The sequence below is a fragment of the Setaria italica genome, chromosome VII (assembly GCF_000263155.2).
Source record: "Setaria italica strain Yugu1 chromosome VII, Setaria_italica_v2.0, whole genome shotgun sequence".
In the NCBI taxonomy this organism is placed as follows: Eukaryota; Viridiplantae; Streptophyta; class Magnoliopsida; order Poales; family Poaceae; genus Setaria; species Setaria italica.
The window spans coordinates 27317620-27342023 of NC_028456.1; the positions used below are offsets into that span (position 1 = coordinate 27317620).

General features: G+C 48.6%; 2 protein-coding genes across 3 annotated transcripts in view; one reads left to right on the forward strand and one right to left on the reverse strand.

Annotated features, from left to right (window-relative positions):
- The first annotated feature begins 991 nt into the window (after positions 1–991).
- LOC101763458 (protein indeterminate-domain 5, chloroplastic) lies at positions 992–7740 on the forward strand. Its single transcript, XM_004976455.4, has 4 exons — positions 992–1262; positions 1787–2113; positions 3489–3888; positions 6023–7740. Exons 2-4 carry the CDS (start codon positions 1897–1899, stop codon positions 7227–7229), a joined length of 1824 nt encoding a protein of 607 aa, XP_004976512.1. The 5' UTR covers positions 992–1262; positions 1787–1896; the 3' UTR covers positions 7230–7740.
- A 5200-nt stretch (positions 7741–12940) lies between these two features.
- The window catches only part of LOC101763865 (protein argonaute 1B), a 13852-nt gene continuing 2388 nt past the window's right edge, over positions 12941–24404 (reverse strand). The window contains exons 1-23 of one of the 2 annotated variants that reach the window (XM_004976457.4): positions 21352–21517; positions 18878–19617; positions 18584–18804; positions 18353–18502; positions 18145–18278; positions 17866–17975; positions 17672–17778; positions 17449–17587; positions 17198–17314; positions 16623–16730; positions 16443–16514; positions 15445–15567; positions 15188–15353; positions 14986–15107; positions 14770–14907; positions 14536–14678; positions 14387–14449; positions 14253–14316; positions 14037–14172; positions 13876–13949; positions 13695–13789; positions 13579–13610; positions 12941–13473 (exon numbers count right to left, since the gene is read on the reverse strand). In XM_004976457.4, coding sequence (XP_004976514.1) covers positions 13268–13473; positions 13579–13610; positions 13695–13789; positions 13876–13949; positions 14037–14172; positions 14253–14316; positions 14387–14449; positions 14536–14678; positions 14770–14907; positions 14986–15107; positions 15188–15353; positions 15445–15567; positions 16443–16514; positions 16623–16730; positions 17198–17314; positions 17449–17587; positions 17672–17778; positions 17866–17975; positions 18145–18278; positions 18353–18502; positions 18584–18804; positions 18878–19609 — 3252 coding nt within the window. In that variant the 5' untranslated portion in view covers positions 19610–19617; positions 21352–21517 and the 3' untranslated portion in view covers positions 12941–13267. Of the gene's footprint in view, positions 13474–13578; positions 13611–13694; positions 13790–13875; positions 13950–14036; positions 14173–14252; positions 14317–14386; positions 14450–14535; positions 14679–14769; positions 14908–14985; positions 15108–15187; positions 15354–15444; positions 15568–16442; positions 16515–16622; positions 16731–17197; positions 17315–17448; positions 17588–17671; positions 17779–17865; positions 17976–18144; positions 18279–18352; positions 18503–18583; positions 18805–18877; positions 19618–21351; positions 21518–24404 lie in introns of those variants that run through there. The other variant, XM_004976456.4, reaches the window with a different exon arrangement.

The following is a 24404-nucleotide window of genomic DNA, read 5'->3' on the forward strand; positions in this document are numbered from 1 at the left end:
CTACATTGCCTTCTATCTACTGTATTCTTTGTTGTATTGGAAGATCAAACACGATGTTTTCATATCTTCATTGATACTATCATCAGGGCATTATGTATGTACATATAGTGTCAACATGATAGTGTATACCTTCTACCACAACATAGCAACATAAAAAAATAATTAGTTCGATAATTTCTGCTTCTAGGAATTAAGATTTCAAACAAAATATGCTGCTTTATCTACCTATATATACATATGCTACTTGAATGAATAGCAACTATGTGATTATTTTGTAGTAGAATATATAATCTAAAATAGAAAATTAATGAATTTATGGTGCAGCTCACTAAGTTGTCATGAACACGTAAGAAGTTGCACACTATGCATGAATTGGTTGGATATAAACCAAAAGTAGGTAGATGCTAATCCTAGCCATATAAGCAAAGAAACTTTATACGTGTCCTAGAGAAATAGACAACTCAAATTGTTAGAGTGTATTAATAGGACATAAGTTGGTATCCATGTTATATGGATCACTTCCTTAGCACATATGCTCCCGTGTCCAAGACAACTCTCATCAATAATCACACGTATGTAACGTAATATACGATAACGTTTTGTAGTTATCATTTTGAGTCATAAACACGAGAGCGTATGCGTGCAAACAAATACTAACAAAAAGCTCATGGATCTAACAGAAATTAGAGTACTATTAATGAGTACTCCTTTGGTGCATTAGCAAGGACATGAAACACGCACGTAAATGCACGCTTGCAGCTCATAAACATCTAAAAAGCCAAACAACCCCAGGGAAAAGTTTGCGCGTATGTGCGTGTGAGTGATGTTGAGAGGTAAGCCCCACGCAGTGGGTGGACCCAATCCTCAGACGCTTCACGACACCGCTTGCCTGCGTGAGCTTGCCCCCCCGCTCCCATCCGCTGTACCCCTCTCTCAGTCTTTCTCCTCTCTCTAGCTCCGAGTTGTATATAAAAATACTCCCTCTCGCCTCTCCTGCATATTTCCCTGGTGTGCATAGGCCTTGGAAAGGACACGGGGGAAATTCCAGAAATTGATTTCTAGTGGGGCATATAAGAGTGTGGGAGAGGAAAGCAGCAGGAGAGGGGGAGAGAAGAGAGAGAAGGAAAAGTATGACAAGGAAATGAAGAAAGAAATGAGACAACAACCTTCTTAGCCTCCTCCATCCTCTCTCCTCCACTGCTATCTCCTCCTCTGTAGCAAGAGCAAGCAAGAGGAGCAGCTGCAGTAGTAGGGAGAGTGAGGTATAGAGAAGAAACAAATCCCCTCTATTTTTTTTGTTAAATATGTATCTGTCTCTCTGTATGTTTGTGTCATATACGAGTTTGTGGGTGTGGGTGTTTGCGAGCTTTTGTTGTTTTGCTTTTTTACTTGTTTTGAGTGCAACTGTTTGTTTGGATTTCCCTGTCCACTTTGTTCTTTTGTTAATCTCGGAAGAGTCCTAAGCGGCCGATGCCTTGGAGTTTTTCTCGGCGCCTTGTCGATTCGTTTCTTGTTTCAGATCAATTCCAAGCGCATACATATGAGGGAGGTATAGCCATCACTAGCTCAGGAATTCTGGGGCCTCTCCTTTCGCTCTTTCTCCTTGTTTCTGTCGGGCTCCTTCTCGATTTGTCTCCGGAGGAACAGCAAAATCCTCCTCATCTTTCTCCCATGGTCGCCTGCTCGCGTGCTGTGGCTGTGTGTGTGTCTTGTTTCCTGGCGATACTCGCTTTGTTGCCCTCGTTAATCGCGATATCTCACTTTGGGAACTCTTGCTTGTTCGCAGCGAAGGGGAAGGACGAGGAACACTGCCAATCCTAGCAACGGGCCAAAGCGACCGGGGAGGAGAAGCTCTTTTGGCGTGTTCGAGTTGGTGCGAGGATAAATCGGGAGGCGATGGCATCGAATTCATCGGCTGCGGCGGCGGCGGCGTTCTTCGGGATTAGGGACGGGGACCAGCAAGACCAGATTAAGCCGCTGATATCACCGCAGCAGCAGCAGTTGGCAGCGGCGCTGCCCGGCGTGGCAGGTGCCGCGCCCGCTCCGGCGACCGGCCAAGGCGCGCCGGCGGCGGCGGCGCAGCCACCGCCCAAGAAGAAGAGAACTTTGCCAGGTGAATCGCAAGTACTACCTTTTTCTGGATTCCAGTCGTGCATGCACACTGCACACATGCCTGCTTCGAGATCTCGTCTGGATCGATTGGAGTTTTATGATTTGGATGCTGGCAGTAGGAGCATCTTCCTCTCTCTCACATGCACCCGGTTTCTCTTTCCATCCATTTCTCTGCGGTTAATTTCTTGCTTGTGTTTTCTCTGGTTAGTTCTTGATTCGGAATTACTACTCGATCTCTGCACTACTGCGTAATAGTCCAGAGAATTGTTGCCTGGTTTTCCAACAGATATGTGCAAGCTACAGCTAGCCTGTGTTTTGCTGGAAACTGAATTTTATGAAATAATAACAATTTCTCGAGTTCTTGGTTTCTCTCCTGCCCACCTAGTGGTTCCACGGATCCCCTCCCTACCTTCGCTGCAAAGCAAGGAGCAGGCTTGAAGAGTTTGGGCTTCGGTTTGCACCTGTCAATCAATACTTCATTTAAAGCTCTGTACTCACACCTGAGAGTGAGAATTAATTCAGGTGGAGAATGGAAAGTATGAGTAGACTTCATTCATGGTGCTCTTCCTCCTAGACTTTTTTTTTCCTTTTCCTTTTCTGTGTTCTTCTCAAATTATCTCACGTTTTAATCAGACTAACCGGCTGAAAAATTCAAACTCTTCTACCAGCTGTTTTCTTATAAAGAAATTTTAAAAAGGAACATATGTCCATATGTTTGTCAAGAAACAAACAAAATCAGTTTATCTCCCAAGATTCCATGTGCATGCATGAGCTGTTACTCGGTTAGTTCTTCCCCCAATTATGAGAAGCAAATAGGAGTCATGGCACAATCCATGTCGATTCCTTTGTTCTCTATATCTCTTCCCGCAAACTTGTTCTTCCCAAAACTCTCTTGCAGATATTCCCTCTCCATGTCCCAGTTTTGTCTCTACCGTGCCGCCACAGCTCATCACGCCCGAGAGGAAGGGGAAACAGAAAACAAATATCTTCCCCCAAATTACAATATCATCAGTACTAGCTCCCACCATCATTTCTTAATCATGTGTGCCTAACTTATAAGCAAAATACTAGTAACTCCCGCATGGAACAATAATTCCATCGAAATAATTAATAAGACTCAATCAATACATAAACACCGTGTTGTGCTCTTTTCTACTATCTTCTTCTAGCTAATCCACTTCAAATTGTTTGAAGCAGTGAATTTATCCTTCTCTTTGTCTACTCCGATCCATCATCATGCATGCACCAGTCCGATCCATCAAAACATGTCTTCTTGATAATCATTGCGAAGTGTTATGCACACCTTGATGCAATGCTGTCCATATACATAGCTACTAACTTGGCTTGTGTTTTGATTTCTCCTCTCCCTTTGTTAGACCCCGACGCTGAGGTGATCGCGCTGTCTCCCAAGACGCTGCTGGCGACGAACCGGTTCGTGTGCGAGGTGTGCAACAAGGGGTTCCAGCGGGAGCAGAACCTGCAGCTCCACCGCCGCGGGCACAACCTGCCGTGGAAGCTGAAGCAGAAGAACCCGCTGCAGGCGCAGCGCCGCCGCGTGTACCTGTGCCCGGAGCCGACGTGCGTCCACCACGACCCGTCCCGCGCCCTCGGCGACCTGACGGGCATCAAGAAGCACTTCTGCCGCAAGCACGGCGAGAAGAAGTGGAAGTGCGACAAGTGCTCCAAGCGCTACGCCGTGCAGTCGGACTGGAAGGCGCACTCCAAGATCTGCGGCACCCGCGAGTACCGCTGCGACTGCGGCACCCTCTTCTCCCGGTACGTGACCTCGCTCGCTCCATTCTTCATGCCGATCGATCACTGCACACTCCTATAGCCTGCTATGTTTAGCTGCATTTGTATCTTTGTATATACACATATATAGATATATAGAGCCTGTTCATGGATCATGATCGCCGCATCATATGGCCAGAGAGACAGGTATGTAGGCATGGCATCGTCATGGGGTTTTGCACTAGCTAGCTGCTGCATGAGCCTGTTGTGGCTGTCCGCTAGCTTATGCCGCTCGGATTCGGGCGAGCGAGTAAAGTATTAGGAACGTTCCACGGTTTGGCCTTCTTTAGGGTTAGGGTTTTGTTTGGGCTCGCGCGCGGCGACATGGCATGGCGCCTGCCTGTAGGCATAGTAGTTTTTGGTTCTCGGCTGACATGGCTGCTGATGAGCTAGAAAGACGAAGAGATCTATCCACCCGCCGTGGGTGGGGGAGGGAGAGAGTGCTGGGGGAGGAGAGGACTGCTCGCACGTGAAATGGCTTCTTTTTGAGCTTTTTGGCCGTGGTGATGATGTTTCCCTTTCCCTGACTCTTCCCTCCTAGGGAAGCAGGAGCCGGCAAACTCTCTCCTTCTGTCTCGCCAAGCACTCGTCACAGTATTTTATTTTTCTTTCTTTCTGAAGTCTGAACTAATTCGTCACAGCGTTACACATCACATTTACACAGATATGCATGTGCCTATGTTGTTACCGACCCTGTAGACCCACATTTTTACTGGTCCATCCTGTCAGGAGCAGTCAAATTGTAAGGAGCAGCAGGCTCTCACTCTCTCTCTCTCTACTGAATCACTTGGATGCCATGTAAGCCTGGCTTGTTCTCACGTGAGTTGGCCGCTGTCTAGATGTGGCAGAGCCGTTCGTTGGCCGTGCCAGTGAGCCAGGCCAGGTCCACACCTTTCCATGGATACGTTGCCATGCCCTCACAGCATGCCCTCGGTCATGCATGCATCACCTAGGTGTAACTTTGAGGCACTGTTCATTTATGGGTGGAGTTAAACATGTCCCAAAGTGGTGTGGTCACTCTCACTCCTCCCTTTCATGGGCATGGCAAAAATTCTCCCAATAGGAACTAAGCATATATGGGAGGTGAGCATCAACAGGAGTTGCATTAATGGCCGCCGCTTGAGTTGTTGAAGAGTATTTCTTCCACTGTTTGCTGCTAGGAATCCTATGATTCCACACGTTCTGTTTTATTGTAGGAGAGTGATTTTGATTAAGGCCTAGCTACTCCTAGGTTAATTCTAATTGACATGGCATTTTTTTTTACTCTGTCCTGGTCCCTTGGGAAGTGAGCTTGCCAGCTCCACAAAGTTTTCCGATCTCCTTGGTGTGTGTGTTCGTGTGCATGACAGTTCTGATGCCTATGTCTCGCTGCCTTTTTCTTTTGAAGCTTCCTACTAGTGGGAACCTATATACGTGGGGCATACTTATAAAGCATGGCAAAGCCATCCATCATATCTCCCTTTTTTTCCATACTTTGATTGACAAGGGTTTCTGGGATCTTGAGCTGGCTTTGTGGTGACGCTAGCTGCTGGTTCATTTCTGCATGGTTACCAAACACCTTTGACCAGTGCTATCAGACAAACCATGACACCATGGTTCAGGTAATAGTAGTCTTCAGCATCATTAGAAAACAAACTCATCCAGATGACATAAATACTGCAAACTCTTATTTACATCCACAAAAGCCGAAAAGCCGAAAATACAGAGCCTACAACTACAAAGGAAGAGAGAGACAATGAGACACTGTTCAGATTCATGAATCCCAGCTGCAAACATAACATTCAGTGGCACAGCATCAGCATGCATGCGTCCAGTTGCAGCGTTCACATGTCCATCAGAAACAGTATCCTAACCCGAGATGCCGCTGTTCCCCTCGGTGCCCGCGCCGTCTCTAGCGTGACATGGGCCATGCTTGCATGCGCCTGCGCCCTGGCGCCCTGCCCTGCGCCTGCCGTTTTCCTACGAAACCTGCATGCTTACTTGTCGCATCAACCTTTACTGTGCATTTTCACTGCGTGCCTCGGGTTCATGCGATCGTCTGCCTGCCTGCAGCCTGCTTCTGACCTAGCTATGGCGCATGCGTGAATGATGTATCTAATCCGTGGATGCGTTCGTGTAGGAGGGACAGCTTCATCACCCACAGGGCGTTCTGCGACGCGCTCGCGCAGGAGAGCGCGCGGCTGCCGCCGACGAGCCTCAGCAGCCTAACCGGCCACCTCTACGGCGCCACGAACGCGGGCAACATGGCGCTCAGCCTCTCGCAGGTGGGCTCCAACCTCACCTCCACGCTCCAGGACGGCGGCCACCACCACCACCACCATCACCACCACCCGTCACCGGAGCTCCTCCGCCTCGCCGCCACGGCCGGCGGCGGCGGCAGCAGCATCGCCGCGCGCCTCGACCACCTCCTGTCGCCCGCCTCCGGCGCGTCCGCCTTCCGCCCGCCGCCGCAGGCCCCGCCCTCGTCGGCGGCGTTCTTCCTCAACGCGGCTGCGGCGGCGGCGGGGCAGGACTTTGGCGACGACGGGGGCAACGGGCCCCACTCGTTCATGCAGACCAAGCCGTTCCATGGACTCATGCAGCTGCCCGACCTCCAAGGCAATGGCGCCGGGGGCCCCGGCGGTTCGGCGCCAGGCCTCTTCAACCTGGGCTTCTTTGCTAACAATGGCAACAGCTCGGGGTCTAGCCACGAGCATGCAAGCCAGGGCCTCATGAACAATGACCAGTTCAGCGGCGGGGCAGGCGGCGGCGGTGGTTCGGAGGCATCGGCAGCGGGGATTTTCGGCGGGAACTTTGTTGGCGGTGGAGACCATGTTCCAACGCCGGGGCTCTACGGCGATCAGTCCACCATGCTGCCGCAGATGTCGGCGACCGCTCTGCTCCAGAAGGCGGCGCAGATGGGCGCCACCTCGAGCGCCAACGGCGCGGCGTCCATGTTCCGAGGCTTCGTCGGGTCTTCCCCTCACGGCCGGCCGGCGACGCCGCACATGGAGCAGAGCGAGGCGAACCTGAACGACCTGATGAACTCGCTCGCTGGAGGCGGCGTCGGCGCCGCGGGAATTTTCGGAGGCAGCAACGGCGGCGGCGGCGGCGGCGGCGGCGCGGGGATGTTTGATCCGAGGCAGCTGTGCGACATGGAGCATCACGAGGTGAAGTTCGGCCAGGGCGGCGGCGACATGACGCGGGACTTCCTCGGCGTGGGCGGAGGCGGCATCGTGCGCGGGATATCGACGCCCAGGGGGGACCACCAGAGCAGCAGCGACATGAGCTCACTGGAGGCCGAGATGAAGTCGGCCTCGTCCTTCAACGGCGGCAGGATGCCATGACCGACCCATCGAGCTTTCACAAGGCATAAGCTCGCACAGTAAGCAGCCGGAAACTTGATCAAGCAGATGCAAGGAGAGGAGTAAGGATATATAGCGTAGTGGCAAGTTAGCAGCTGAATCGCATGGGTGAGTTCATGCGCATGGGATATCTGAAGGCGGGGACCTTGGGTGAGAGAGAAAGATGCGTCTTCTCTGACTAATGGAGTAAGCTAGTGCGAGCTGGGCGCATGTGATGACCCCTTTGCTCGTGGTGGGGGGTTGGTGTTCATGCTGGTCTCTTGTTCTTGTTGGTTTTCCCTTCCTTGTAGTTGGATAATCTTTGTTGGATTAAGTATAGCTTCTGGTGATAGAACCAATAAGGATGTTTGTCGCTAGCTTAATGGGGGTGATGTGAAGCTTAATTTGCTTCATTTTCCCAACCTTCTGTTGTTTTTATTCCCTTTTCTCTTGTAGCAAAACAATATTCCCCTTACAATGCCATATTGCCATTAATCATGCTAGCTCAAATTCATGCTGTTTTCTTGTTAGTATATTTTTCTGCCTGGATATGCATTGTCAAGCACTGAGTCAGCACTCACCACTGATCGATCTCCATCTTTTCCAATATACTTTGAAGTTCATTTACCAGGAAAAGGCATCCATTATGTGTATACCTCCAGTGCACATGAATTTTTTTTAGCTTCTGAGCTATTAATTTCTTTTTTGTGATTGAACATCGAATTCTATTCATTTGATCATACATGCAAGGATACATAATGGTGAACCAAATTTAATATTTTTCACAATAATCTGATTTCATATGGTTTTCTGCCAGGAGACTTGGCATCATGCATGACAGTTATCAGAGTCTCTGATAGATTATAATTTCTTTTTAACAGAGCTAAAATTTCTCGATTCAACAAAAAAATAATACGCCTGTTGTATCATATAATTATTTTGTTTTTAAATGGGCATTAAAATAACTTGCCAAAACTAATACCCATATGTAAGCCATGAGACATATCTTGTGATTATAAAAAAATATACTCCCTCTGTCCCATAGCTACTTTTAAATTTGTCTTAAGTCACATATTTTTACTTTAATTTGACTATGAGCAGCAAAAAATATCATAAAAATTGGTAACGTAAAAATGATCGGAGTAGGTTCATCCTGAAAGCAAATCATAACATGTAACCTTTTCTATTTGAAAAGATAATTATTTCTAGAGATATTCTTGGTAAAAAAATAAAAGGTGTTCGATCTAATTTGATCTGCAGATCACCCTCATACATTTGCTATAGGAAACGGTACATTAACTAATTAACTTGACAGGGTGCATATATGGCACATAACTAGGTTCATTTTTCTTTTTTCTTCACAGTACTCTTATACGTTTTCCATAGTGAGAGCATACTGTAGATAAAGTACCCTGTACAACTCCTATTAAATTTGCTGCACATATGATACTTTTAGCTACATATATTATGTTCCTCACTTTGATCTGCACACACAGGATAATGATCTCTAGGGCAAAAGATGCCTTCCTGCTGCCCGTGACCGCCTAGCGCTTGGCTTATATGCACAGCGCACTGTGCGGCTTATTAGCTTCTCGCTAAGCTCGTGCTTGTGCTTGCTGCTGCCGCCGCTTGGTTGTGTGTTGTCTCTCTTACGTTGGACAGAGAGCGCGCGATAGGAATGTAGCTTTCGATCGCCTCGTGCATGCACGCCGGACTAGCTCAGGCACACCACAGTATGGGCAGCGCAAATCATTGCAATCTTTCTTCTCACCGATATACCAATCATTTCCGACTGAACAATATTCTGAGATGCTATTATTGTGTGGATCCCTACTCATGCAATCGTAGTATGAATAATTCGGTATTGCTAATGGGAGGTATCTCTGTACATCCAATAATTCTCCCTCTCTTCTCAAGTTCATGCATGATGTGTGCACATATATGTACCAAAATATTATTCTAATACCTGCATTTCATTTTAAAAAAATCCGAAAATGTTCACGATAAAACTCGATCTGCATTTTATCCTAGAAACAGTTCCTAGAGTTTTGAGCCGGAACTTAGAACAACACACAGTACGTGCACACTTGCATGCATGAGCGATGGGCTGAAGGGATGTATATATAGGATAGGACTTGATATGGAATAGAAGGACAAGAGCTGGTATGGTGGTTTGGTCATTGGCGTTTGGTACATACACCTCTCAGCAAAGACTCGGAAGTCAGCAACGGAATGTCTTTGAGCCAAACTGCTAGATTCGCCGTTTGGCCGTGGCTCCTGATGGCGTCAACGTCGACGCACGCATTTGTGGAAGATTTGGCTTTCCTCTTCGACGCCTCGCGCGCCGTCGTCCGCGCGCGGTGGTTGCCGGAATTATTGTGGCAACTCTTTCCGTACTGCCGCGCTGAGGACGACGTCGACGGCCGGCCGGCGGCGACAGCCGAGGCCGACAGGGGCAGCTTCCGTAAAAAGCCCGATCGCGATCTCGCCCGCAAAAGCGCCTGCGATTTTCCCCAATGATTCGTGGGAGGAAAGGGAAAAAAGAGCCGCCGCGATCAACAGCTAGCCTTTACTTTTGTCTCGTGTGCTGTCCGTGATCTGACGATGATGAGGGTGCCGTCGAGATAAAGGGTCGGTCGCAAGTACAGGTGCTCCACTGGAAAAGCCAATCCGAAAAGGAGAGAATTATTGGAGGAAGCTGCAGGGACGCAGATGGCTGCAGGACTTTGTGATGGCAAAAGCAGCTAGGAAAGAATCCGCCATGTGTAGTTAACATCAGAGGGGTCGTCAGAAAGGTTAGATAGACTGATAGAGCTATAGGCAGGCATATCGTTTACACAAGTCTCATTGCAGACCAGGCTTGACCTTATTACAAGTAGAAAGATCATCTGATCAGACTATTGTCAAATCAACCAAGCTGAACTGCTGAGGTCACTACTGTCTCGTAGTTTAATCTAGTGAACTCTGACGCTTCTATCTGCAACTCCCCATTTTTATTGGCCGGCCTCCGAGAAGCCGAGAATCCCCCGCATTTACTAATCGGCTCGAACTTGCTGCAAACTGCAAAGGCTAGCCAAACCCTATCCTGGGAATTCTTGCTCTCCCCGTCCTGTTCTTCGGCCTCCTCGCAGGACCAGGATAGGCTGGCAGCCGAGCCGCAGTGTGTATTATATTGTAGAGATAGCAGTTCACAATTTCTCACGACCGGACCGGACCGACGACAGGCTGCGACGTACTACGGTGAACTAGTAGCGGTAGTTATAAAATATAGGATTAGCCGCAGCGGATCTGGGGCGATTTGTTTAGGCGTCATGAGGGTTAGTTGGGACGCGATGCCGGGTTTGTTTGTAGCGTCGTCGCGGCGCGCTTGGCGTGTCCGGTGAAGAACCTTCGCCCGCGGGGGCGGGGGGCGCGCGGGCATCATGTCGCCCCGCGGTCACGGGCGGCGAGAGTGCTCGAGGAGGGAGGGAGGGAGGGAGGGAGGGGAGCGGCGAAGAAGAATCCTATGCACGCGACGCGAACGCGATGCCTGATGCCTGATCGCACGCCTCTTGATGCGTGCATTTGGAGGGTAGCTGCAGCTTTTGGGTCGCAATCATGTGTACGCGGCTGTAGCTGTGGAGAGAGGAGGACCGGTGCGGGGGCGACGGACACGGACGGGCAGGGCGTGGCACACGCGAGCGTACGTGGTGGCCCGGGTATCGTGTTAACTTCGCACCGTGGTAGATTCGGGTGCGGAGCGCTGGTGCATGTGGTGAGGTCCAGAAGTCGGAACGGGCACGGACGGGCGTACGGTTTTTGTGTTTGTGCGGTCTCGGTACGTTCTCCGGTAGTTGTGTGCCTGTTGAATCTCGTGGATCGATCGGAGGTGGAGGTACCACAACTTGCTATGTACCGCACCGCCGCATCACAGCAGCCTTCTGTAGCCGGTTCGTGCACAAGATCGACGGTGGCCTCCCGATGGTGGCGATAGCAATAGTGGGAGCAGAGCGAACGGATAGAGCATGCGCTTGCGTGTATTGACTGGCAGAACTGACGTCTCAGCAGAGATTCCACGCACCGCGCAGGCAGGCCAAGCCGCGCCGCAGCTGCCGCGACGTCACGTTCCCCCCATTCCGAGGTCGGGGTCGGCCTCCACGCGCCCAAGCGGAAGACGCCGAGCGCGCTCTCAACGGAGGAGTGGGGGCGGGGGCGGCTGCACACGGTGGGTAGTGGAAACTGGAAAGCCAGCCCATCGCAGCAACCTCCAACAAGCCCGTGGACTGCGGCCCACTCTTGCTCTGGCTTTTGAAGCTGTTTCTGGTCCGGATCACGCACGACCGACTGCTACGCCCGCGAGAGAGATGAGAGGACGGTGGACGGCGGTGGAGTTGGCTGGCGCTGCTGGGACCGTGCACCACGCAGCCCCGGGACGTAGAGGCGGTGGCAGCACTGACGCTTTGAGTTCTCCACTCCACCGCTAGGCGCTGCTCGCTTCCGTGCCTATGAAACCGCAGGCGGAGGGCAATTTGGCTCTGCCTTCCTAGGAGGTGGCCGCCCCTGACCGCATTCCCGGCTTGCCTTTCTGGTGCCGCCATGAACAGGTGGAGCCGTGGAGAGAGGCAGAGAGCGACCGTCAGGTCTCCTTGTCCGCGCCGCTCCGCCATTCCGACACCATCGAACGAATGAGTGCGCCCCGGTTTTGGACGGTTTCTTCTGCTTCAACGCCGCAATTTTACTCCATTTGATCCACCCCGCCAAGCTGCCCGTAACGCAGCGTTGCGTGCGCGCGTTTCGCCTGGAAAGGTGCCTAATTTTCTACTAGATAGACTCGTGCGAACGGTAGCCACAGGGAAAAAAAAAGTTACGGTACCAGAAGAAATATGCTGCGGCCTTGCGTGCGCGCTCAGAGCCTCAGGCCAAAGCGTCGGCGTTCTCGTCGGCCGGGACAGGGCGTGCGTCACTGGTTGGTGGCTACTGGCTTACGGTCTCCTGGGCTCTGATGGTAGCAGTAGCACGAAGAAAAGTCAGGTCCACTGTGCAACTGCGCGACTCGGAGCCGATCCAGTCGGTTGCTCAGGTAGCAGCACCAGCGCAGCGCACGGCCGTGCTGTCACTTTTTTTCCTCTAGGCTTCGCTGTGGCGCGGCCTCGGAGTACCGATGTGGTGGCAGGGTACAATCACGTCGACAGTCCAGTCAGTCGAGCTAAGACAAATGGGCATGACGCTTGTGTACATTCGGCACGTGAAAACCAGGCCTTCAATTGGCCGCCGGACGCGACCACCGGTCACCGCCCTTCCTGATGGATGTGCAGGGATCAGCACGTCCGCAGGGCGGAGACTGCCAACGCAAACTTTGCAGTGGGGACGGGGTGGCAACAGCCAACAGGTTCACGAGCATCATAGTTTTAGTGCCGGACTACGGTTTGGCTTCTGGGCAGGTTTTAATGCACGTCCGAATCCAAACTCCAAACCAAAATTGTTCTCACAGATGAATTCGCTCACGGACAAGAACGGATGGAGGTGGAGGTTGCGCTTGTGCTCCGAGCTGCGTAGGGTCGTGAAGCAATCTCCACGCCGGTAGCATTGGTGGTCGCCAAGAGCAGGTGCACGTAGGAAGTGCCCCTTTTACATTCAAGAAACGAAAGCATCCAGTTTCGACACAAATTCGGTGGAGGCACCGCGCAGCCAGGCTCACGTCTGACCATAGTATGATATAAGAAAACTACTACTACTTAGGAAAAGAGAAGCGGTCATTATCATCAAACAAGCAAGCCTCACAGAAATAGTTCGTCGATACATACCAGTCTAAGGTGTGGCTGGCTACAACTTACAAGAAATAGTTCACAACACTGCCAACACAGTTCAGGTACTTGAAATCCACAGATCCCCATAGCGGAGTTCACAACACTGCCAACACAGTACAGGTACTTAAAATCCACAGATCACTGGGCTAGTCTGAATGCATAAAGATGGGTGTCAAACTGCAAACATCGAAATAGCGCGGGTACATGGAATACTCCAGGATACTCCTTGGTGGAAGCTGCTCACTGCTCAGCATCTCAGCAGTAAAACATGACACGCTTCACGTTCTCCTTGAGAGCGGGCAGGGGCCTAACAGCAACACTTCCCGCAGCCCTGCTGCTGCGTGCCCCACCTGGTGGAGGGCCACGGGCGCCACTTGCCATTGACCCGCTGTCAGAGGTATCTGGCTCCATGTAGAAGCGAGCTCGGAAGGCTGCCAGATGAGCATAGTATGCCGGAGGCACTGCAAGAAATCAAGCAACGGTCAACAAGTGATTTGGACAGAATAATCCACAAATGGGTGGTCTAGAGTTAGACAAAGAGACTGATGTTTTTAAGTTAGGCTTACCAATTGACACAGAGCGGGTGCACCTAGCATATCTGCAAAAGTTGAAACAATGTTTAATAGGCAGCAGTTCAAGAGTGCGCGGAAAGTAATGGATCGATGGAGCAGTATATAATTACGTGTAGCACAGGTTGTTTGTCAGAGTCTGCAGCTCATCAGCCGTAAACTTGTTCTCATCCCACAGGACATGATAATGAGCAGGGCGGCTTGTTCCCTGAATAGATGAAAAGCTTCAATCAGTAATCATTAAATCAGCCCATCCATCAAGTGATGAATTGAAAAGGAGGATGAGGAATCAACCTGAATGCCAGCATGGCTACACAGGTAGAAATCAAACTCAGTAGGATGGCAAATCTTTGAATCAACCACGGTACCTAAACTCAGATCAAAGAAACAGTTTCTGGTCAGATTCAAATTAGACATGCCAAGCCCAAAAAACTGGAGGTGGGCCATGAACTAACCAGGCAGTATGTTTCCACTTCTATCAACAGTGCGCTGATCATTGTGGTTATTAGCAAACAACCTAGTGTGATGTCGCTTCTGAACTACCACAAAAGTAACTGGAGGCTGGTAATTGGGCTCCAAGGATGCACAGGCCTATAACCATGGTTTGGCAAGGACAGTGAGAGAAAAAGATGAATAACAACATCAGATGAATGGTATGGAATTACATTTACCTTTCTGATGGCATCAAGTTCATACAGCAATACTTGATAGAACTGCCCCTCACTGACACCATCCCTGAAATTAAAACTGTTTAAGATACTGAAAATCATGATCAGAAAAGAGATGCTCATGCAAGGGTAAGAACCTGTAGAATATGATCCTCTGAGGTTTCTGTCCAGTTGCCCTCTTAAAAGAAATGAGAAGTTCCCTGCACAATCAAAAGAATTATACATATAGCAGAATCCAAAAACAGAGAAGCGTAACTATATCTCATTATATCAGTAAAGATCATACTTGATCATGCCACCGGTTACTGTCCCTCTTTGTGGATCTTGCCATACTTTGAAAAGATCCTGAATCAGCTCCTGGCGATGGGCTTGAGCACTCACTAGACCAGCATACTTGGTGACCTCAGGCCAGTCTTGAGAAGCAACAACCTAGGAAGAAAACAATATAGTAAAAATAAAGGGTGAAACTTCCACAGCAGAACTTCTGGCCTATCATCGTTGTAACAAGTCTTGTACTTACAGCTGCAATGGAAGGACTGGAGTCTTCTCCAGGATGGGGATGGGTAACATCAGCACCAAATATAATAGTTGGTCTGTCACTGACAAGGGGGATTCTCCTTGTCAAAGCATCTACAAGTACAGTATTCCTTCCACCAACCTGAAAAATAGGGAAAACCATGAGAAAACAAATGATTCAGGTATTAGTTAAGGATGGAATGGTTTTGAGAGATTTTACCTTAACATTTATTTTGAGTGCAACATTTGCAAGATACTGCTTGCTCATCTTAAAAACATGCTTAGTCAAGCAACACTGGGAGACCAATCCAAGATCAGTCTCACAGATTCTCTTGAGATCCCCTGAGGAATTAAAAGAACGCTGATGACAGAATGTATTCAGTGGACAATGCTTAAGTGTCTCTGCCAGAAGAGAACATTACCATAAAGAGAACCATTATTGTCAGGCAGTATTACAATCAGCAGGTCAAGTTCCCTGCCCTGGGGTCTCAGTATGTTCATCGCATCTTGATAGCGTGCCTTTAATGCTCTCTCAACATGCTCTGGCCTTGCAGTCAGTGGTGGCAGCACAGGCTCAAGAGCAAAGTCCTAGAGGGAGAATGGGAAATATGAAGAGTAAATAACACAAGTTACCAAAGGGACATTGGGCATGAATGATATTTGAAGGACAAAGTCGTACCATTCCAGATATTTGGCACATGATAGCCAGCTCATGACAGAAGCCCCTAGCAGCACTATCTTGCACATTCCGAGAAAAGTTAATGCACGCCCAGTTGCTGACTCTACCACCATTAACCATTTTCTACACAGAAAAAGAACAGTAAACACAAGAAAGTTACGAGATTATTAAATGAACAAGTAAACCACAAAGGGGAACATGAAGACAGAGGCAAGCAAAAGGTAGACAGATGCTCTCTAGATTATAATATTGTCAATGGCACACCATAACCCAAATGATTAATGTTGCAGTTGATGTGTTGCATAAAAGATGGTCCTAAACTAACAACCTACGAGAGTTAATCCAAGGGAAAAGGAGAGCAAAATCCCAGACAATTCAGGAGCTCCTGATAGAGCTTTCTGTGTAAATAATGAAAAATTCCTCCCTCCCAAAAAATGCTTCCATGTGAAGCTAGATAGATCCTGGAATTTTGAGGAGATAACAAAACCAAAACTAAATCAAACACAAGCAGCGAGGCAATAAACTCATTAGTTATGACTCTGTAGTTTGCAAAAACAGTCTATGCTCCACACAATTATCTACTTCGTCCTCTTGCCGCAGTCCATCCACTGCCTCCGCCAACAGCGGGATTTCCCGCCAGGCATTGCCCTTGCCTGCCCGGACTGCTTTCCACGGGGCCACCCCCTTAGGACTGGTAGATATCAAATCATCCCCTACAAAAAACCAAACGCCGCCAGAGCAACATCCCTCGCCGGTCGGAATTAGAGTTATTTTCATCTCTCAGTCCCTTTTTTCAGCAACAAATCCTTTTGACAACATGCATCAGTTTTAAATGGGGGCTTTTGTGAAACTGATAAATCAAGGACACTCTCGATTTAAAATTTCCATTTATTTAATTTCAGTATGGTTCTAGCCTAACATTACCATAAGGGGAGATTTAGAAATACAGGAAGAGCGATTTTATCTAGACTTCTTAGGACATATTTAACCAAGCATACCTTATTCATCATGTTCCATTGGCCAACCCTTGGCAGGACATCCTTCTCTCGGCCACTATCATGGTATTTAAGCTAATTACACAAAAGTACAAATTCAACATCAGTGGCAATGCACAACATATGCATAAATAAGGAAAATGAAATGCAGTGATGCTGTTAGATTTCAGAAAATAAACTTACCCTTGGTGGTGGCAGAACACGAGCTTCAACTGCTGCAAGACGTTCATCAATTCTTATACCAAATTCCTGTGCATATGGGTCTTCATAGTATGCATTGTGATGCACAGTCTGATAAAAAGGAGGAAAGGCAAAATAAAAATTTAAGTCAGAATCATCAATTCACCTGATTGGCACTAAAACAATAAGACCTCAGTGTTATATTTAATCATTATACAGTAACAATTCTGATAAAACAGGTGGTACTTTTCACCAGAAAAATATGACTCATAAAAACATTTTAATGATACAACAACTGTGGTAGATACCCTACCACCAATTCCAGAGAGGCAGAGATCATTTCAGATACAGGCAAATGTGTAACCAAGAGGGCAAAATTACAAGTGGCAATAACTTAGTAGTGTCCCTAAACCCTAAAGAATGCAAAAGCAAATGAGTAAGCAGGGCTTCCAAAGCCCAAAAGCTAAAAAAACTTATACAAAGGCTATAATTGCAGCATGGTTAAACACCTGAATTCATGAGATGTGGATCACAAAAATGATGAAATAACTTTCACAAAACATATGATCAACAGTCACCTGCAAGATGTCCAGCTCACGCTCTTGAGGGCGCTGACAGGTCACTTTCAGCAGAGCAGTGATTTGTTTCTCATTGAGTCGCTTTGAGTAACGCTGTCCTCCAACAATCTTACAGACCTGATATTTCATATTTCAAAGCCAGCAACTTATTACGATAATATGATGAAGCTGGATGTAGCATTGAGAAAACATTTGAAGAATAAGCGTAATATAGCAAATAAGTTTCAACAGAGATAGTTGAAGACACTAACTTCCATAGGCAGATAGTTTGGTCTTTGCTGATTGCCCACTTGCAAGCAAGGTAAAGTGGTGTGTTGAATACTAAAACCATAAGTCTCCATAAAATATTGCACTACAGTCTTCACGGTACCACGATCATCAACAGGGAATCTATCACAGAGAAAGCAACAAAACCATGTCAGAGCATCATCCTTTAAGCTATTAGCTCATACCAGCAAGGGAAGACACACATACGATAGCTCTCTTGTTGCTTGTGAAGTGAGGCCAGAGATACGATATTTTCTGCGCATGTTTCCTCGGTGCGTGACCTCGACCTTCACACCTCTCAGGGCTTTTTTGATCTACAGAGGAAAAGGAATGGCAGTAACTTAGCACCAACTAAGAATAAACAAAAGTTACTATCAAAAAGGCAAGGTAGTGGTCCAAACCTTCACGCGATCAGAATCAGACAATGGTCTAACTGAGATATCTCTGTTAAGAAGCTGGGCAACAAAATCAATCACAGGGAGAGGCTCGATAAACGCAGTTGATGACATATCTGCAAGGGCACAGATCAAAGGCTAAGACAAGATTGATACTGATTCCATAAACTACACCTAGTCCATGTAAATTAGAATGTAGCATACTACTGCGGTACTGCCATGGATCATGTGTGACAACTGAAAGAAAAGCAGTGAAATGAAAAGGCTGAAGTGACAGTATCTAACCGATATTCAGTGAAAGGCCCATCTGAGTTGGCCTTATGCTTTGGTAAAAACCGCGCCAACTTTCCAAACCCTCACCAAGTTGCTGACGTCTCCCTAAGTCGGGAGAATAAAATGATCTACCAACAGGAGAATACCTATACAAGAAAAGTACAATAAGATTTCGCCATGGAAAAAGTAACTACGAAAATACAACTAGCTAAAATATCACCTCGCAGTAGGCAATTCACGGAGTACAATGTCAAGCACTTGAAGAGCTTCTTGAGGAGCATCTGCTTGCCTTCCAGCTAGGAACATAGCCAAATGGTGGAGATCAGCACGGGCAGCAAATTTGATCACCACCCTAAATACTCTCTCGCGCCTGAATCAGAAGGGATGGCAGAAGTCAGCATGAAATTTTGTTTTACATGTCCTAAATATAGACACAGAAGCAATACCATACCTTTGCCCACCTTGGCCACCACTAAGACTATCTTCCTCATCTTGCAAGGTAATTTCAAATGTCCTAGAAGTAAATGGCAGAGGTCCAGCTGTATAAAGGCTCTTTCTTCCATCATATGCAGGTAGACGCCCACCCAATTGGGATTGTCTATACAGCGTTACAAGCTCTCCCATGACAGCACGATTGACACCACGTGAAGTAACCTCAGGCGTTATAGATACCTGAAGACAATAGATTGATGAACAGAAATCACAAAAAAAAATGACATGAAATTACTTCTTAAGAGGAGCTTACATCGTATTGGTGAAGGTCTTTGTCAGGAAGTTCAGCAAAGAAATGGTTTGCTTTCACAATGCACCTGTCCCCATAAGTGCCCTTGCCAGGGCGCAGCGGGAATCGAACTGATTTGCTTGATGCCGGTGCCACTTGAATTTCTTGACTTGTGGAAGTCTGACCACGAATAGAAAGTTGCTGAAATTGTTGCTGGACATGTCCAGAGCTCACCTCTGTCACAGGCTGTGAGGATGAGCCAGGTCCCGATGGGGATGGTGAAACCATCGGGGCTTGATACTGGACATATGGGGCTTGGTGCAGCTCGGGAACTGTTCTGGATGGACCTGGAGGAACATTTCGTCCAACACTACCTCCCCTTTGCCCGCCATAGTATGGCTGCGGCATTCCACCTCTGGGACGGGGGCCACCACGTCCCTGGTATTCACCACCACGTCCCTGGTAGTCGCCACCACGTCCCTGGTATTCACCACCACGTCCCTGGTAGTCACGCGGGTGATACTCAGGTGGCCCACCACCTGGGTGATGTGGCCCTGGCCCTCCACGGCCCTGATAATGTCCACCACGGCCCTGGTATTGCCCACCACCACGGCCACCCTGTTGAGGCCAGCCGCGTCCTCCTCCATGTTGTTGAGTTCGCTCAGGTCGCTGTGAGGAACCTTGTCCAGAAGCCCCTGAAGACTCTCCGGAAGTTTCTCCGGAACCGCCAGGGCCAGTTCTCTTCTTCCTCACCATGATGGGCACTGCATGACAGGAATACATCAAAACTGGGTTCAAGACATGAAGAAAACTGCTTGACTGTATATCTGTGAAAAAGAAAACAGCAACAGGAGGGAGGTTTGTATACTGAGGAGAATTGCAACAGTTTACACAGAATAAAGAAAATGTAACAAAAATAGAAGATAAGCTGCTACCAAGCTGCATCCAGGAATTGCTAGCATAACAAATAGAAACTTGAGAATCACAACATCATAGAACCTTGTGCCCATGTGAAATGAACTAAGCTACCAGAACACGGTAAAAAAGAAAAGGTAAGTAAAACTAGAAGAAAGAAAATGTAATTTCACAAGTACTAGAAAATAAGACTAACTGATTATATTTTTATTGGTTACTTAGGTAACCGAATGCATTTTTATTGGCTACTTGAGTAACTAATTGCATTTTTACTGGCTTTACGCTTTCTTCATTTTGATCATTTTTGAGCATTTTCATTTGGATAAAGAAAGTGGACAGGTAGAAGGTTAGGAAAATGTAAGAAAGATCATATCATCCAAAGCAGGGCCATTTAGGTGTCTCCTAGACACCTAAAATTATTTTACTCGTTCAAAAGTAACAGCCTAAAACACATATACAGACAAGAAATAAATAAAATCCAGGCACCTTTTTTATAATGGTATAACAAGATTTATACTGTCATTTGAAATAGACAATGTACGTGATACGATCTTCAGGGATGCATGAACAACACCAGAGTATGAGATATCGCATAGATGAGAACCATGCAAAACTGCACTACACTACACATAAGATGAACAGAATCCTACTACTAAAGACTAGCAATATGTGATGTTTTTGAAGTTAGTTTCAGGAAGATCATTTCCTAGCTATAGCTATTCAATAGAATGTCTTGATCACATTAAACATTTTTTATGCTACCATTAACACTTTGATCATGATCAACAGAACAGCAGCTTTTATCGCAATGATGGAACACATCCTTGAGCATACTTGCACTTGTTATCAAGGCCGAGAGTTCACACTTGACACTGAGTGAGAACACCAAACATCAGGCACAAACCGATGTCTGGAACACGTCTACATTGTTGGTGGAGTCTGCAATTTAACTAACACATTATTACATGCCAAAACTAATCCTTATATGTTGGCCAGAGAAAAAAGACACTGAAAAAAAGTAGTCCCTCTAAACAACCGATTAACCACACTCAAACACAAGGTTCAGCAGTTAAAACACACAAGCATAGCAGACCTTTTACCTTAGCGTAGAGGGAAATAATCACACAAGCATATTCTATCAGAAACCACACAAGCAGATAAGCAGCAGAAGGAAGTACAGCAATATCAAATGTTGAGGCTTTGAGAGCATCAGTCAAGCAGTTAACCCAAATACTAAGCACTAGACACCTGAAGGAACAGAGGTTCCTCATCTCGCAAAGCAACTAAGCCTCCCATTTCCACATTATGCGCTTAGCCTAGAAAACCTAAGACGGTCACAAAAGCAAGCACAAATCGCCGAGCCCTCATCGGATCAGCTCACCACGGAGCTAGAACCGGCCAAATCGACCAACAGACCCCACCAAATCCGCCAGCACCCACTGGAACTCGTCTATTCGAGCACCAACACCGCCGCAACGCAGCAACCCACCCCCGGAACGATCGAACGCTACACTTAGCCACACTCCCACGGAATCAGCGGGCGAAGAGCAGCAGATCTAGCAGAGAACGGCGGGGAGCGATACCTGAGCAGGCTCGCCGGGCGGCGGCGCGGGATGGGAACGGAGCGGGAGTGCCGGGATGTAATGGCGCCCCCTTTCTACTGCCGCAGCGCTGCTGCTGCTCGCTGGGTGCTCCCCCCCTGCGTGTCCACCACCACCACCACCTCTCCAACTTTTATGAGGAGCGGAGGGGGAAGGCGACGGCCGCTTGTGGTTAATTAGCGGCAGCGGCAGTGCGGCTCACTGGGGAAAGCGCCGAAGCGAGCGCAGGCAGGGCTGGGTGCCCGTGTCAGGGTCAGCCGGTCAGGGTCAGGTCGCGGCGCGGGGCGAGGCGGGTCGCGTCGCGTGGACCCGGCGACCCGTTCGGAGAACGTGGGGCGGGTGCCACTGACGTCGTGGGGCCTGGAGGCGGGCTATTGGCCGGTACCGCCTCGGGCGCGACGCCTCCGGTGGGATTAGTGGGGCTAATCAAAGGTTTTAGTCGCAAACGACAGCGAGGGCCCGGGGTGTCAGAAGTGGATAATCGTGCCCCCTCGCCCTGTTGTTCCCCCCAGGGCCCAAGGACGTTTCGATTGGTGATTGGATCGCCTCGCTTTCGTGTCCCCGTGCGCGCTACGCGATCATACGAGACCAGCAGACCGAGCGAATACCATCGATCCATCCACAGGGGTCGTGTTCGTGCGTACGGCGTGACAGGGAGACGAGACGCAGGAGAAGAAGAGGGGCTCGGCTCCGCTGGGCGATCACGGATGAGGAGTTACGCCTGCACATCAATGACCGCGAGGTGCCAACCCGCGACTGTGCGTAATGGGGTGGGGCAGGGTGTGGTTCGCCCGGTGGCGAGTCTCTGTCGCCGCGCTCCCGTTTCGGCTAAGCCGTTCAGGCCCGTAAAAGGGAAAGGAATGGGTCAAACGCCGCTCGGTGCGCCAGGCGGCCAGCAACAGTAGCATTTGCTACCGCACCCAACCCAACGACGACGGGCGGGCACAGACCTACACGGCCACCCTAGCGTATCGATGGCCCGGAACGGTTCGGCATGCGGGGCGCACGCGCCAGTGCGTGGGGCGCACCAGAAGACTGTTCACATCACTTCGCCTAACGCGCGCGGCCGTACCCCACGGGATGACACGACGAGCCCACCGGCCGCGCGGGCCCAGCGTGCAGCGAGACGGGTGCCGGTGAGCAGCAGCAGCGCGTGGAGCAAGTTGTGCTGTACCCGATGGATGGTAGGTGGGGGCCCGCGCTGCGCGAGCCGTACCGGGCTCGCGGCCAGCCGTTGCCCTGCTGGGCCCGCGGCCCGATGACGGGGACGGGCGGGGTGGAGCCCGCGGTACGGGTTGGAGGTGTGGAGGTGCGGGTGGGGGCCCTTTCGCTTTCGCGCGCCTCGCTCTCGACCAGGCAAAGGCCAGTGCCCAGTGGGCTGCCTCGGGCCTCACAACCAGAATGACCCAGCCGGCCGCGGCCGGCCTTCTCCAAAGCCTCGCAGACCTACCGACTCGATGCAGTTGGAGAGATAAGCAGCGCCACAAGCCAGTGCTCTGTTTGCGCTTGCAGGCTTGACGCTGCAATGTACAAGGGTATGATACAGCGGATATCACGTCGGTCGTACGCCACGGTCTTCTTGTCTTTGGTTTCGGTGGAGGGTGGAGACAGTGCTTTCAGAGCTCACATCAGGGACGGGGAGAGCACACTGAAGAGATTTGCTGGGTCGCCACTCGCCAATGCACAGCACAGGATCCCTCGGTCCTAACTCCTACTCACTTCTAACGAATTCGTGTTAAAGATGCGTCTAACGACAAACACCACTCGCTATCCCTAGCTAAGCACCATCTTGCTTTTAGCGTTAAAGAAAAAAATTGCCGAAACAAAGACAGTTTGGGCCTCTCGAAACTGCTTCTGAACAATTCTTGCTATCCTTTCATGAAAAGGAAGGATACTTCAACAGAAAAAAAGACAGAGGAGGAAACTTACTCAAAAGAACCTATGCCTCGCCAATTGCCACACATGGCTTTTGGAGACCCAGCCTTTCTCGAAAAAGACAAAATTATGAGTTTTCTTTGGTGTTTCTAGATTTTTTTTCCCCAGTAACCATACATCGCTCTTCTCGATTATCGTTTATGGTACTCTCTTTCGACTAAAATGAGATAAGAAAGTGCCGTTTTATGGAACTCTCTTCTGTCATTGCAGCAAGAAAGGAAATGCATTTGCAACAGCAAAAACAAAAAAAAAAGCCTACAGGTAGCTTAAATCAGTGAAGATTAAACTCCTTACACCTACAACTGTGTGAATTAGTGTATATTGACAGCGGACACTCTTACTTAAAAAAAAAGACAGTGGACGCTCACACCCATATGTTAGTGCCGCAGCGAAATTAGAGAATTTTACGTGGTAAAATGGAAGCATCCCTTGTGGCCTTTGTGGTCTCGTAGAAAATGAAAAACTGTGCCGTATATGTTGGGCAAATAAAAGAAAATCGAATTGCGAAGGACTATGCGACAAGGACGATGCGATCTCTTCTAGACCGAAGGGACCACTCTGCCTTGCAATGAAAGCGAAGAAAGCCTGAGCATGAACCACCACGAGCTTGATCATAAAAGGACATGATGCTAAGAACCTAGTTAGCATAGCATGTAGTGAAAATCTCGCTATGCATGCATTCTGACACTGTCGTATTGAGAGAAGAAAAGGAAATCGGTTCCGATAGCTGCCTAGCTTAGCTGGTCGACACCATCCAGCTGATGCTACTCTGCATCGCAATAGCTTGCTTTTCTTAGTTAACGGTCTAAGAATGTTCTGGTCTATGGTAGTTTGCAGCGTATGTTGGTCCCAAACGTACGAATGAGAAAGGAAGGTAAACACAAGCCAAAAACAAAGCTAAGAAAAGAGAGTTCAAATTAAATGCAAGCAGGATCAAATTGCACTTTACCGCTTCCTCCTTTTTTATATATAAACAAAATTATTTGCAAAAACTCTTTTCTGAAAGATAATTTGCAAAAACTTCAATGCTGTGCTGCGCATCAAAGAGATGAGGCAAGAGGTCGGTCGGTCCTTCGTTTGACGCAACGGTACAAGCGGAC

What these genes read in the sequence shown, in the direction of transcription:
- LOC101763458 (XM_004976455.4), top strand. Translation starts at nt 1,897, where the DNA reads ATGGCATCGAATTCATCGGCTGCGGCGGCGGCGGCGTTCTTCGGGATT. An exon ending in GAAGAAGAGAACTTTGCCAG is followed by an intron (nt 2,114 to 3,488) that starts GTGAATCGCAAG and finishes TCCCTTTGTTAG; the next exon opens with ACCCCGACGCTGAGGTGATC. An exon ending in TGCGGCACCCTCTTCTCCCG is followed by an intron (nt 3,889 to 6,022) that starts GTACGTGACCTC and finishes GCGTTCGTGTAG; the next exon opens with GAGGGACAGCTTCATCACCC.